This window comes from Carya illinoinensis, chromosome 5 (genome assembly GCF_018687715.1).
Source record: "Carya illinoinensis cultivar Pawnee chromosome 5, C.illinoinensisPawnee_v1, whole genome shotgun sequence".
Lineage (NCBI taxonomy): Eukaryota > Viridiplantae > Streptophyta > Magnoliopsida > Fagales > Juglandaceae > Carya > Carya illinoinensis.
The window spans coordinates 12,722,549-12,736,783 of NC_056756.1; the positions used below are offsets into that span (position 1 = coordinate 12,722,549).

A 14,235-nucleotide genomic window follows, 5' to 3' on the forward strand; every position below is an offset into this window, starting at 1 on the left:
TCTCTTGACGATGCAGGAGAATCTTCGGATACCTTCCCTTCCAAAACTTTCGACAAGCCTTGTTGTCGTAACAAAGCCTTCATCTTGATGCGCCATAAGCTAAAGCTGTTTTGACCGTCGAATTTCTCCACTTCAAACTTTGCATTAGTCATTCCTCAAGATTTTGCAAAGAGCTTGACGCTCTGATACCAGTTTGTTGGGAATGGACCGAATAAACAAAGGCTAAGTTGGAGTAAATAATAGCGGAAGCAACAAAATAAACAACAATCACACAAAGAACACCAAGATTTAAGTGGTTCAGCTTAATGTGAGCCTACGTCCACTGTCGGGGTCGGTTTCAAAGATTTCACTATGAACAAAAGATGGGAGTACAAGAGTATTGATCACAAAATCCTCAATCCTAAAGCCCCAATACACTCAATGGACTCTTAGGATTGTATACAAAAGGATTCTCAAAACTCTCTCTTTCTTGGCTGCTGAACACTACTCAAAATGAAGAGAAAATGATGTATTTATAAGACAAGGCGCTAGTCAGAACATTCGCTCGAGCGGACGTCGAGCGAAGTGTCGAGCGCACGTTAGGGTTGCATTCTCGCTCGAGCGGACTATCGAGCGGAGGTCGAGCGAAACTCTCTGGATCCGGTCGAGCGGAACTCTCTGGATGAGTTCGCTCGAGCGGAACTGTAGCAAGCCCCAAAAAAACACAATTTCAGCAGGAAATCAAGCCAAACTCAACACACCGGAGTTTTGCAAAATCAATATAATAATATATGAAAAACTTATAGAAAAAAAGCGTAAAATATCCAAGAGTTATTGATGAATTCGTCGTTATAAGATTATAGAAAAAATTAGATATAATATCGAATTTTATTGAAGAATTAATAATTATACAGCTGAATAATATAATATTTTAAGAGAAATTAAAAAGATGTATAATTTTTAGAAAAATTCTATTTACACTCCCCACATGTGTAAGTTTTTTATTAAATGAGAAAACGTATCATTTTAGAGGGATATTTTTATAATTTTAAAAATAAAATTATTTAGGCTTACATTGCAGTCTTTAAATGAAAACTGTATGCAGTATTGCTTTTTTTTATAAAAAAAAAAAAAAGTGAAATCGTCCCCGATCATGATTTGCTCCCCAAATATTCGACTCCCAGCTACCTGAGCTGCTATATAGCACCTGGAAATCTGAGTCGAAATAGGATATTATTCGAAGGCTTGTCGCTGCCATCAGTTTGGCCGCCTCCTTAACCATACTCCGCCTTAATAAGTCGCTATCGTAAGGAATTATCATGCATTGAACGTTGCGAGTGCCATTTTACTTGGGTTACCGGTAAACTTAACAAGCTCTCGAGTCGTTTTGATAGCCAAATTCCGAAGATACAGGGTGGAAGGGTGATTAATAAAAATGAGAAATTGAACAAATGTAACTATAGTTGAAAAGAACTTGAACAGGAAATATCATGAAAGTTCCACCTTTAGTAATGTGTTGCAGGTTGCAGCTGAAAACATCTCTGTAAGTGCAAATCATCAACTAATATGCAACATTATTCTGGCAACGATCAAATTTTATGCATACATGATTCGAGGATAAGCCTGCAGCAGCTATATCTCCCAACGTTACCTCACCTTCTCTTCAGTTTTTGTACAAATTTTATGTCCCAGATTCACTATTTAGCAAAAGCACTCTATATGCATACATACATACATACATCTGTGAGAGAAATAAATGAAACATGATTGCTATTCGCCATCTCTCCATACCTCCCGCAGAAGTTTATATCTGACAACCTTTCGACCTCCGCCTCTCTTTGGCATCAGGTTGGGTTTTTCCAAAGTAGGAGAAACCCGGAAGTTGTCCATGACAATTGAAGTCATGGGTGAATCCAACTCATCAAGTTCATCATCACTAGTATATGATTTTCGAAGCACTGATGAGCCACTTGTCATAGATTGATTTCCAATTTCTCCTATGATGGTTATTAGTGAAGCTGGTGGAGGTGGTTGATAGACTGTAGGAGCAGCAGTGCATGGAAAGCTTGTGATGGAAAATTCATCAGCCTCAAGGTGGTCCTAAATCAAGATCAAACCGAATAGAAAAGGAATATCAAGGCTAATTCAGTGAGTTACAAGGAAAATGATGTTGTTAGTTAGATTCTACATCAGATGAAGATTATTTGTTTTTTGATCGGTTAGATCAGTTGAAAATTATTATTCTCTTCTTTTCTTACAGGGAAAGGAATCATTGCCAATCAACAAACCGGATAAAAACCACTAGGGGAAGCAAATGAAACCTTTGTAATCTTAACAAGCATGTGGGAAGCAAAATTTTGCAGGGAATATAAGTTGCTGCTTGGTATGGACTAACCTCAGAATCCAGGGCCTTAAGAACAGCCTCTGGAATTGGGTCTGGGCAAAACTCATCGGGGACAAAATTAATAAGAACCCTCTTGATTAATGACCCACCAAATTTGGGGCAGACCTACAAACATTAACTTTTGAACAGTGATGCAAAGGAAAAGAACAGGAAGAGGGAAAATCAATCGAAAGCATTGAAGTTACAGGATTTTACCTCTTTTCTTGTGGACCTATCAGCAAGAAGTTCAAAAGGAAGCATCATGAGATCACTCAATGAATGAAGCAGATGGAAAGCCTTGAAGGGCGTCTCACATTCGAGTTTCTTGTCATCATCAAGTTCAACCCCATCTTCAGAGGCATTTTCATCATCAATTCCAAATAGATCTGTGAGCCATCTTGACCAGTTTCCTATCTGCAAGCACAAAGAAAGGAGAGCAAAGATGATCAAGAATTCCTTCACAATGATGGGACTTGAGACTATCATTTGCTTTCATACTTTCAGAGAAGTCCAAAGACAGAACAAGAAACTTCAAACAAATCCAGATGGATTGTTATAACTCAACATAATGCAGATTAAACTAATTCCCAACTGATGCTGAAAAGGAGCAAACTTTAAAGAAGAAAATTTTCACTTGTAAGAATTTGACAAAAGACCACTGTTAAGATAATCAGACTTGTCCTCAAACTAAGGCTCCAAACAGCGTTATCAAACTGGACTCATCTTGCAAACTCTCGAGAAGCAAGGACCAGCAATTTAATCAATTTTGAAATTTACAACTTAAAGGGTTCTCTCTGGTGTGTTATGCGATAACCATTCATTTCTGATACCTAACATTCATCTACAGAAGTAACATGGATACAACTTCACAAAGATCGTATAAAGCATCCAAAAGATGTAATCATCAAGTCACGTCCACTGCCGACCGATCAAAAGAGTGACAATTTTGTGATATGGAGACGAAAGTAGCAAACAAAATATACAAGAATGTCACTAAAGAGGATTAGAACAGTAACTCCTGGGAGATGAAATGAGAAGGTGAGTAAATAATGAAAATGGTTGATTGATAATGATATAAAAATTGGCCTGCTGAGAAAAAAGGGAGATCTCACAGCATTTTTTAGTTGGGCACCAGACCCAAAGCTTGATTTTCCAGCAGGAACAGGCAGAACTTTAGAATCACTAATGGGATCAGAAACAGGATCTGTTGGAATCTCTTCAGCTGATTCGCGAAGAATAGCATTGAACATTGCCACGTCTAATCTACACACCAACTGCTCCATTATCTACAAATACAACACAAGTGTTCTATCTGATTGCATTCCAGGATAGTAACAATTATCCAAAACTCAAACACAAAAACATGTTAACAAAATTTCAGAAAACATGAAGTACAGGATTTTGCCTCCTTTTGAGGCCCTTGATCTAGCCAGCTATTTATAATATGGGACATGACCTTGTAGTTATATAAGTAAAACACTACACATCCGTAAGTGTAAGTTAGAAGAAAAAAAATATATGGGCTGCTGAGGTGGTTTAGAGCAGGTAGCCATTCTGAAAATCCTAAAAATACATTTAAGTTTAGGTTCTTTTATCACTCACCTTCATTATAAAATATCCCCATCTCAAATACAACTCGATCAAGCAAACTATGACTAAGATTCTTAATTTGGATAGTCATAAGCATTAAAAGAATTCCATTGATGAGAGCTTGGAAACAACAACTGTTCCACCAAACTACATTGCTGGTAACAGGCCACACATTGCATTTGAACCACAGTACAATAGAGCACCAAAAATATAGATACCACAATGCTCACACAGCAAAAGACAGAACTACAGAGATTGCCATCAACATACTCTCCAATAGGTTGCTTTTATCGTTAATGTATCAGGTCAAGCATACGCCATTGACCATAATGAATTCATCAATTTATTTTTATAGGAATTTCTTTTTCTTTTTATAAGTGGATTGCTGGGAAATTTATCTCCTCGTATTTGATTTTCAACTGCGACACGATCGGACATAACACAGCTTGAAGTTGTCATTCCGATTTACAAACCAGAAATCTCATACTTACAGCACATAGGAAGGAATTTTGAATGTGTTAATGTACCAATCTAGCCAGCACAGGCAAGCAGCCACACTGATGCCCTCCGGCTCGAAGAGGACAAAGTCTTTCACAAGCATCCTTGAAAGCTTTCTTCCAAAGATCTATTGAGAAGTTCACCTGCCCCTGATCGCCTAAACCATATTTCCTTCCATGGGATTTCCTTAAACCTGAGCCCTTAGCAGCAGAAGGTTGCATGTGTGGAGTCAGAGTCTGAACACAGTCAAATAACAAAATAAATTAGTCATCAAATGTATGTCAGAATTTTCTTTGTGAGAGAACTTAATAGGAGCAGAAAAAGAGAGAGAATTTGACCTGCCACCACACAGACTCAATGATTCGGCTGAAGATCCACGCTTCAACATTTTCCAATGCAACTATAAATGTTTGTGGGTCCTCCCAGTCATCAAAATATTCCTCCGTATTATTTTTCTGTTCTGGGTGAAGAGATGATTCTTGGCAGTTCAGGGATGACTTCTCACCCAATCCATTTCCATCACCACCACTGGGGGTGTTTGGTCCAGCGCAAAGTTGTAATTTATCAACTGCCTGGCTGACAATGGCTCTCAACAAAATTGAATTTGACAACCAGAAAGTCAACCTGTTTAAAGAAGGCAAAAATAATAATAAAAAAAAATTTAAAAACAAATCTAGAATCTTGGAACCCTGGAAGATGATGATTTCTCCGGAAGGTTTCTGAGTTGAATTAGGACCCCAGCATGAGTAATATGTATCACTAAAATAACAGTCAAGCATCTTAGCTTCAACTTAGTGGGACTTCAGGTTTTGACAATTTGCAAAACAGATTGACCCTGTATGATACACAGCCAAATTTTTATATGCAACATCATTTGTGCATGCTTTAAAATTTCTACGAAGGGGGTTTTGTACATACCTCGGAACATCATTTCCACATGCTTTAGCAACTGGAACTAATCCCGAAACAGCAGTTCTAGCTGCACTTGCCCTGTTAGCTGGGGACCTTGCTTTACAAGCATGGAGATAGAACCTAGAAAGACGCCGAGCTGGAGCGTGGACCTTGGTTGTAGAATTCCCATGCTCAGCAACCACTGAATAAAGGGCAACCTCAACAGCAGCAGCTTCCCGTAACTCTTCCTCAAGCATTTCAATTTTAGATTCTAATTCGGCTTTTCCATCAGAGAAGCCACGTACTGTTGCTTCACTTTCATTAGGTGAATAGCCCGTGGCACTAGCAGCTTCTGGAACATTAATGTTTACTCCCGGTTCCCTGAGCTGATGGGTGCTGAACATCCCATTGCTTTTGGCAGAGTTGAAAGGGAACTCTTCCTCAATCATTTCAATTTTAGATTCTAATTTGACTTTCCCATCAGACAAGCTACTCAATGTAGCCTTGCTTTCATTAGTTGAAAAACTGGTGGTACAAGCAGCTTCAGGAGCAATAATGTTGTCTCCCTGTTCCCTGAGCTGACTAGTGCTGAACATGACACTGCTATTGGCAGAGTTGAAAGGAAACTGAACAGACTTCACTTGTTTTAGTTCATTAATTCTACGATCACTTTCTGCAAATCCAAGTGAATTCCTCCTGAGTGAAAGAGTATCATTCCTGAATTTGACTTGATTTAGGGCAGAATGTTCTGATAATTTACCAACTAGTTTTTCTTCTAGATTGTATGGCTTCGCCTGTAAGGCATATTCTCCCTGTCCATTTTCCTGCAGCTCCTTTTTCTCTTCATCTTCCAAAATTCCAATATTAACCCTTTCTGTGCTATCCTTAGCTGATTCTGATTTGATCTGCAATTTAACGATAAGTGGCTGTTAAAGCACCCAAAAATGCACAAAGAAATCTGCTAGGAAAATATAAAGGCAATGAATCAGATTGTCCCTCTTCCAATATGAGCATAGTAGACAGGCAGGTCACAGCTGCAGTTCATTTAACTCCCCCATTTACTAGTTCAGGACAATAATGTCTACACACTTCACTAGGAGCCTTTTGCAAATATATCCATTATTCATTAAAAATAAGAATAGATACATTGGTTGGAGTTATCAACTAGGTGAACAAAATCAATAAATAATTTCCAGATAGGTGGCTGGTGTGGCTTAAGAACATACCATAAGCTAGCAAAACATACATCATTTTTTTTATAATCTTATAAAGAACTTCAATAGAGTACAACTTGAAGAAATTCATCAAGTTGGAACAGATATATACAACTACGTATAGACTAATGCATCCAACTAGCCATCCCATGTTGCTGTCCTGAATCCTTGAGCATCTTTGGACAGCCTCGAGCATCTTCACTCAATAAGACCATAATCTCATGCAGGCATATGAAAATTTGATTTCAATGTTCTATTGCATGGAACTGGGCTCCAGACTGGTTTTGATTAGCTAGCCCAATTCCAGTTTGACAGTTCATTTAGTTTGGAATTGACTTCAACAACCCCCAAGCCACATCTTGGCATCATATACTCCAAAAAGAATAGTTAATGTTACAATTAGAGCCCCTTAGAATCATTATAAACGGTGAGAACTTCTTCTTTCTAAGCAATGTGAGACTCATTCACCACCCTACCACACTAAATCTGGGTAATTATATTAGATTACACAAATATTAGATCCAAGAATTATACAACATCCAGAATCTCGAATCACATAGAAATGAAATTTCTACTTCCGATTCAACTTCAAGCAACGAAGCAAAGCTAGTATGTATTCCGAAAGAAAGGAACAGAAATAAATCAATCCAAACAAAAAGGGGATATTGTTTTTATGCACTCATTGAGAACGCATAAGAAAGCAATGATATTGTGCACCTGATTTCTTTGAGGCGGTGACCATCCTCTAGCCTCGAAAGCAGAAGAGGTAATGGTTTGTGATGAATGAGATGAAAGATCATCATTATCATCGTCAGTAAATGAAGCAATCTCAGTTTCCTCACCATTCCCTTCATTAGTAAGTTCCGAATACGATTCGCTTTTGTCCAGCGCCACTTCCTTCGACAAGCTGGTCTTTGGTGACGAGCTGGAGCTATCTCTACCAAGAGGTTGAATGTTCACGTAAAGAACTGGAGGCGTCGAGTGTTTGAAGCTCCGCTTGCAGTTCACTTGAGCATTTATGGTTATGGTTTCTTTGATAACTCCATAATCTGCAAGGTTTATCGTAGCCGTCGCCAAGAGTTGACCTTTGATCGCCTTCTCCTTTCGAGCATCATACAAGTAAAACTCTAAGATGTTCTTCAAAAAACTTTCACGGGTCGTGCCTTTTCTGGATACTTCCCTACATAAAGTAACCGGAAGCCTGAAAGACTCGCCGATTCCAATTCTTCCATCCCCAACACCACAAGTAAAGGACCCAGAATTCTGATCACCATTTTCCCACTGAATCAACAGGGACCGAGAAGATTTCAAAGATTCTGATGGTGGCCATGGCTTCAGCTCCTGTACATGGATAAAGTAATCAACCTGAACTGAAACACTTTTCCGACTCTTTGATCTCAGCCCAAGCACCATTGTGATTGAATATTGCCGGTGGGCCCTTAGCGGGTACGATCAGTCACAATGCATCTATGTTTATGAAACCATAACACAATTAAACAAAATCAGAATCGCGAACTCTACAAGAACCATAAAACTGGCGGAGAAGTCAACCGATTTATTATATAAGGTGCCTATATAAAAAAGAAAGATCTTCGATTGTGGGAATAGGAAAGAGAATGAAACAAATCTAAAAGTTTCTAACAGTCTTGCTTGCGTACATATAACCCACTCCACTCATTCGACTACACTAAACATTATTTTATATACCAGGAGAAGAGCCTCACAAATGATTAGTCAATGAAGAAAATAATATTAGAGTATACCGATCGAAAACAGAATAATAGCAGAGTAAACAATCATTTCTAAATGCACGCTCTTCATAGTCTCTGGGATAGAGGATAATAGCAAAAACAATTCCAACTCCCGTAGAAGCAGTTATATATATATATATGAAAATTGTAACAGTTGGAAGAGAAGAAAATGAAAATGAAAAATTTTATTTAAAAAGTTTCAGTCGCAGTCGAAACAATTACTTGAAAAAAAAAAAGAAAAAGAAAAAGAAAAACAGAAGATCAGCATGACATTCAGAGCAATGAATCAAGGACGAAAGAGGAAAAATAAGGAAACAGTAATGCATAGTAAGGCTGAAAAAAATCAGCAGATCTAGATAAAAGAATCAAACACGAGTAGTAAGATTATCGAAGCGGGTGTTATAAGGGAAAAGGCAATAACTATGAAAATGGAAGGTTGAGGACACAGTGCTGAGAGCGAACGTACGTGCGCTAAAACTAGTCCCCGGAGCGGGAGCAAGAGAGAGTGAAAGAAAGAATTGGCCGCGAATTCAGAGTGATGAATGCAGAAGAGATCGCAGAGAGGTTGGGATTCTCTGTTGGTCCAGTGCTTGTCAGAGTTGAGCTCTCATTTTCTTTCGAGGTCGAGTGTGAAAAGCGTACTTTAATGAGTATAATATTTAGGTAAACTGAAGGCAACAAAAAGGTGGGGAGGAAAGGAATAATAACGAGAGACGAAAGCATTGCTCTGGAGGAGAGAGGCCGAGGCAAAGACGTTATTGGGTTTTTGGGCCTTTCCGGCCCAATTATCGAAAGTAGAAATAGATCCCTAGTTCCATTCATTTTCTGATGTTTTTGACGATGTGCATTGCTGGAGCATTTTGCTGATGAAAATGGCAGATCTTTATGAAAAGTTCGTAATGAAGGTGCTTGCCTTTGAGCTTAACAACCGGCATACATATATAATCGTGGATGATCGTGATGCATCTTGAATAAAGAGTACTGATTTTAGGGTTGAAGAACTTTTGACAAATATAATGTATGGGAGATATCAGTGGACTTCCATGATATTCAAGTTCTGTATCCTTTCGACGGCAACGAAAAGTTGGAGTTGCATGTGTCCCTCCGAATATGGCACGTGCTGATTGCTGAAAAATAGACGTGCCTACAGAGATGGAAGTCCCGTTGTAACAGGCTTAAGTTTCCAATCTCGTAAACACGAACCACATGCTTTACGGGTGCTTATTGAGATTGAGTTGACCTCGATCTAGGCCCAATCGTCTATGCAAGTTCCAACTATCTAAGCAGCTCGAGATTAGACCGCTCAATTCATATGACTTCTGAGACACCCTTGTGTTTTTTGCAGTTGTTTGTATTTCAGGTCTGAATCGATGAGAATTATAGCACGCAGTACTATTCGTTTTTTGCTGATAAGCCGTTGAATATGATCATTCTATGTCACACAACAGAAAAAATGCAGGTATTATTGACAAAATTCCTCAACATGTGATGTGACATAAAAGAAGTTTTAATGAAACGTTTAAACATGAATTAATCCCTTCCCAGCATATCCAGAACGAATCATGGTTTCTCTGGGGCAGTGAATGAAGTCAGATTTGATAAAGCTTAGCAACAAACAGAATACCAAATGGACCACCAGAAGCCTGAGTAACCCCATCTTCCCAAAATCTGGGGGCACTGTCTTCATTTTATTCAATGATATTCACTAGTATAAAGCATTTAGCCTACAAAACAGAAACAAATTCATCGTTATCCCACAGCAAAGATTTGTCAAGACATTTATGACCAATAGTGCAACCAGCAACGAACAAACATGTCCTACCCTCCATACGGTGGAAGATCTCAAGGTGATTTCTGAATCTACTTGGATTAATGTTAAAACATTTTTTTCCTGTTCAACTAACACAGCAATGGCGAGCCTATTTTGGAGTCTATTTCTTTCTCTTTCTTGGGTATTCTGAGAAAAAGCATGCATAAGAATTACTTTCATATATATTGAGGTCTCATATCATTAACTGAACTTTGTTAACAGAGTTGCTCGTCCAGCATGTCTTACATACCAATACAGTTGATTTTTCCTCAGTCAAATGACTCAAAACATGATGTGGGGTCATGCAATGAGGTGAAATAGCGTCTTTTTGATGCCTAAGTGCCCGTGAGCCATCATCAAAATGTTTTCTCATGTGTTTTCGAATGATTCCTCCAGAGAGTAAAGAACCATGATTTTTATGATTCCGACATGAAAGAATGCATGGCCCCACTCGACACGTAATGTTCTGTAACCATTTATATTCCTCCAAGAAGCAGAAAAATTTAGTTGGATTCCACACTGAAAGCAGCAACATTACTAAAATTACATGCCCTCCAGTGAGTGAGAAGTAGTAGCAGAGGCAGTTCAGCCACTACAGTCCTCTCTATATGATCACTAAACAAAGGCAACACAAACCGTCTATCTAATAATATTACCGACCAAATCACCCAAGTTAAGCAGCTCTATTCTTTTTTTTCTCATCATTTAATAAATACAAAAGGAAAGAATAATAACCTGAGCAGAAAGCTTAAGCAGCAGCCTCCAGTAACTCCTTCTCGGCACGCTCCTTGATCCTTCTCTCAAGCTCTGGCCTAAAGTGCCTAATAAGACCCTGCACAGGCCAAGCAGCAGCATCCCCCAATGCACAGATTGTGTGCCCTTCAATCTGTTTGGTTACCTCCTGAAGCATGTCAATTTCTTCCAGCTTTGCATTCCCAACTTTCAATCTTTCCATAATCATCCAAAGCCATCCTGTCCCCTCCCGACAAGGTGTGCATTGCCCACAGCTCTCATGCTTGTAGAAGTAAGAAAGCCTTGCAATTGCATCTACAACATCGGTTGATTTATCCATCACAATCACAGCCGCAGTCCCCAATCCTGACTGGACAGCCTTGAGTGCATCGTAATCCATCAGCACATCGTCACATATGTGCTTGGGAAGGAGTGGCACAGATGAACCACCTGGAATTATAGCAAGTAAATTGTCCCATCCACCTCTAACACCTCCACAGTGCCTTTCTATCAACTCTTTCAATGGTATACTCATCTCCTCTTCAACGGTGCAAGGCTTGTTCACGTGTCCAGATACGCAATACAATTTTGTCCCAGAATTATTCTTCCTACCAAAACTGGCAAACCACTCAGGTCCACGCCTTAAAATGGTTGGAGAAACAGCCACTGTTTCCACATTTGTCACAGTGGTAGGGCAGCCATATAACCCTGCATTGGCAGGGAAAGGAGGCTTCAATCTTGGTTTCCCTTGTTTCCCTTCAAGACTCTCCAAAAGTGCCGTTTCTTCACCACAAATATAAGCCCCAGCTCCATAGTGTATATGAACATCAAAATCATAACCGGATCCACATGCATTCTTGCCCAATAATCCAGATTCATAGGCTTCCTTTCTTGCCCTTTCAAGGTTTATTCGTTCATTCACATACTCACCTCTTATGTAGATATACGCTGCACTAGCCCTCATCCCTACCCCAGCAATTAGACAACCCTCCAATAGTTTGTGTGGATCGTGCCGCATAATTTCCCTGTCCTTACAGGTTCCAGGTTCACTTTCATCAGCGTTGACAACAAGATATGAAGGACGACCATCAGATACTTTTGGCATGAAAGACCACTTTAGGCCGGATGGAAAACCAGCACCACCACGTCCACGGAGGCCGGACTTCTTCATTTCATTGACAATCCAATCAGCACCCTTAAGTACTAAGTCTTTGGTTCTGTACCAGTCGCCTCGTTTCATGGCACCTTTGAGAAAAGGGTCATGCAATCCATATAAGTTTGTAAAAATTCGATCTTCATCTTTCAAACCACCAAAATGGGTTTTCTCTGGCGGTGGGGGAGGTGGTGGAGGCTGTGGAGTATTAGCAGTTGGGGCACCCTGAGTGCTGAATGTTCTAAAGCCAAGGCCCCTCACGTTACTGTGGCGCCAAGCCAAAGCTGTCCTTCGCAAATAAGGAATACCCTTGATGGGTGCCTGTCAAATATTACATGTGAATATTGCAGTCAAAGTAAATTCAGAAGTTACGTCATTTGAATTAATTCTTCTGTTTATAATTTAAGCCCATTTCAAGTATAAGAAATCAATACTACCTACCTTAGATATATCAACTTGACCTGACCCACACATACAAGTATAACTGGAAAACGAATACCCGAGTGATGAAAAACATCAACAGTGGAAACTGGTCTCAGAATATATGTAACTGTATTGCGAACAATTCTTTTTTCTTTCTTCTTTTTCCTTTTTCAGGGTGGAAAACGAATACCCGAGTGGTGAAAAACATCAACAGTGGAAACTGGTCTCAGAATATATGTAACTGTATTGCGAACAATTCCTTTTTCTTTCTTCTTTTTCCTTTTTGGGGTGGGTTTCATCTCATGTGAGAGTTAGCCCTGGGCTCCATTTGTTTAGATTGATGTTAGTCACATGGAAAATATTTCCATAGGTAAATTTTTTCTTAAAAATATCTTGGAGAAATATATTTGGTCGGATAACATGGCCTTCGTTACTAAGGTGGACAACATCAGCAGCACCTGATTCTATGATCTCCAATAGCAGGTGCAAACCGCAAGGTGATGATGCCCAAAACTCATATGAGTTGGCGGGATTACCATACCCGATCTTTATGGCCTCCCCAATGGGTGCATTGAAATAACACCGATGAAATTATAACGAATGAAATCTCGATCAAAATTAGCTTCCCAAGAGCAGCACATATTTCATATCAAAATACAAATTTCTATACAATACTGAAGATGGATTTGAGAAGGCCGAGTAAACGTCTGTCGACAATCTCACGCAGCGAAAACTTTGAGAGAGAACTTGCTAAGTGAGTCTAGAAGTCGCGACAAAACTTAATTAAATCAAGCAAGAAAATGTTTTTTTATTTTTTTTTATAAGTAGCAAGAAAATGTTATTTCCTCTTAGAATCCGCTAATACTCTGCATTTACCAGCTGAACCATTGTAGGGGAAGGTAAATAAATAGAAAATTTTAGCTCAGCTCGCAAATTTTCAATCGTTGAGGAAGTTCAATCGAACTTGACTCAGAGATTACTAACCTTAAGAAAATTTTCTCAAATTGATAGAGCAATAAACCAGATCTACTAGATCAATTGGGGATTTAAAAAAAAAAAAAAAATTCATAGGCCGCGAAAACACTCAGATTGATAAAAACACGAAAATGAGTTAACCAAGTGAAACCCTAAGGCAAGAGAGAGAACCTCAAGGGAAAGGTAAAAACAGGCATAAAATTAAAATAAGGATGAAAAATGGAGAGCCGAGAGAAGAAAATGGGTACCATAAGGAGAGAAGTTGCCGATGAGCTCTAATTCGTCGGCGGTTCTCAGGTGATTGACAAAAAGGACTTCTGGAAGAGGGACTAAACGGAACGAAGAAGATTTGGAGGTGGGAAATGTTTCCCTACACTCGCGGACACTAGCAGATCTAATGGTTGGGATTCTTGACAATAGATTACACGTAGCAAGCTTTTGAGTTGGGCTTTCTGACACTGTCTGAAGACTCGGAACCCAACCTAATCATGTGCAGTCTCTGCTGTTAGCCCAAGAGTCTTTACTCTTTCGGCTCATATTGATTCCAAGTTGTTGAATTGCATTAATCGATGTAGGAGATTTTATTTTATTTTTACTTTTGAACTAAGATGCTTGAAGATTTTTGACTCCTATGGCGTGATATGTGGCGGTGAAATGGTGTTGCTTGGTGTTTGTTTTGGATAAAACCCCATTTTTGCAAGTAAATTGAATAATTGAAGTGTTATTGGTATAAAGAGATATGATAAAAATAAATTTATAAATTAGCATAATTTTATATAATATATTAGATATATTTTATAATCTAATATATCACATCTAGCCTCGTAAGCTTATAG

The 14,235-nt window shown here is 39.0% G+C and overlaps 2 protein-coding genes across 4 annotated transcripts; both read right to left on the bottom strand.

Moving 5' to 3' along the window:
* Positions 1-1,467: 1,467 nt before the first annotated feature.
* LOC122308745 lies at positions 1,468-9,592 on the bottom strand. Of its 3 annotated transcripts, XM_043121953.1 has the most exons (10): positions 8,773-9,592; positions 7,273-8,022; positions 6,102-6,246; positions 5,369-6,014; positions 4,789-5,074; positions 4,480-4,686; positions 3,475-3,648; positions 2,579-2,776; positions 2,375-2,488; positions 1,468-2,079 (listed from the first exon to the last, which is right to left on the bottom strand). In XM_043121953.1, the coding sequence occupies exons 2-10, from the start codon at positions 7,966-7,968 to the stop codon at positions 1,750-1,752; spliced, it is 2,796 nt and encodes a 931-aa protein (XP_042977887.1). In that variant the 5' UTR covers positions 7,969-8,022; positions 8,773-9,592; the 3' UTR covers positions 1,468-1,749. The 3 variants fall into 3 exon arrangements, with proteins under 3 accessions (XP_042977887.1, XP_042977885.1, XP_042977886.1); XM_043121951.1 differs by having other exon boundaries at positions 5,369-6,246; XM_043121952.1 differs by having other exon boundaries at positions 5,369-6,246; positions 8,728-9,592.
* A 151-nt stretch (positions 9,593-9,743) lies between these two features.
* On the bottom strand, positions 9,744-13,800 carry LOC122308747 (NADH dehydrogenase [ubiquinone] flavoprotein 1, mitochondrial-like). Its single transcript, XM_043121954.1, has 3 exons — positions 13,648-13,800; positions 10,852-12,322; positions 9,744-10,030 (listed from the first exon to the last, which is right to left on the bottom strand). The coding sequence occupies exons 1-2, from the start codon at positions 13,648-13,650 to the stop codon at positions 10,865-10,867; spliced, it is 1,461 nt and encodes a 486-aa protein (XP_042977888.1). The 5' UTR covers positions 13,651-13,800; the 3' UTR covers positions 9,744-10,030; positions 10,852-10,864.
* Between the last annotated feature and the right edge of the window lie 435 nt (positions 13,801-14,235).

Coding starts and splice junctions, on each gene's coding strand:
- LOC122308745 (XM_043121951.1), bottom strand. CDS start 7,968: ATGGTGCTTGGGCTGAGATCAAAGAGTCGGAAAAGTGTTTCAGTTCAG. Junction 5,075..5,368: donor TGTGGAAATGATGTTCCGAG/GTATGTACAAAA, acceptor TTCTTTAAACAG/GTTGACTTTCTGGTTGTCAA. Junction 3,649..4,479: donor TGCCTGTGCTGGCTAGATTG/GTACATTAACAC, acceptor TTGTATTTGTAG/ATAATGGAGCAGTTGGTGTG.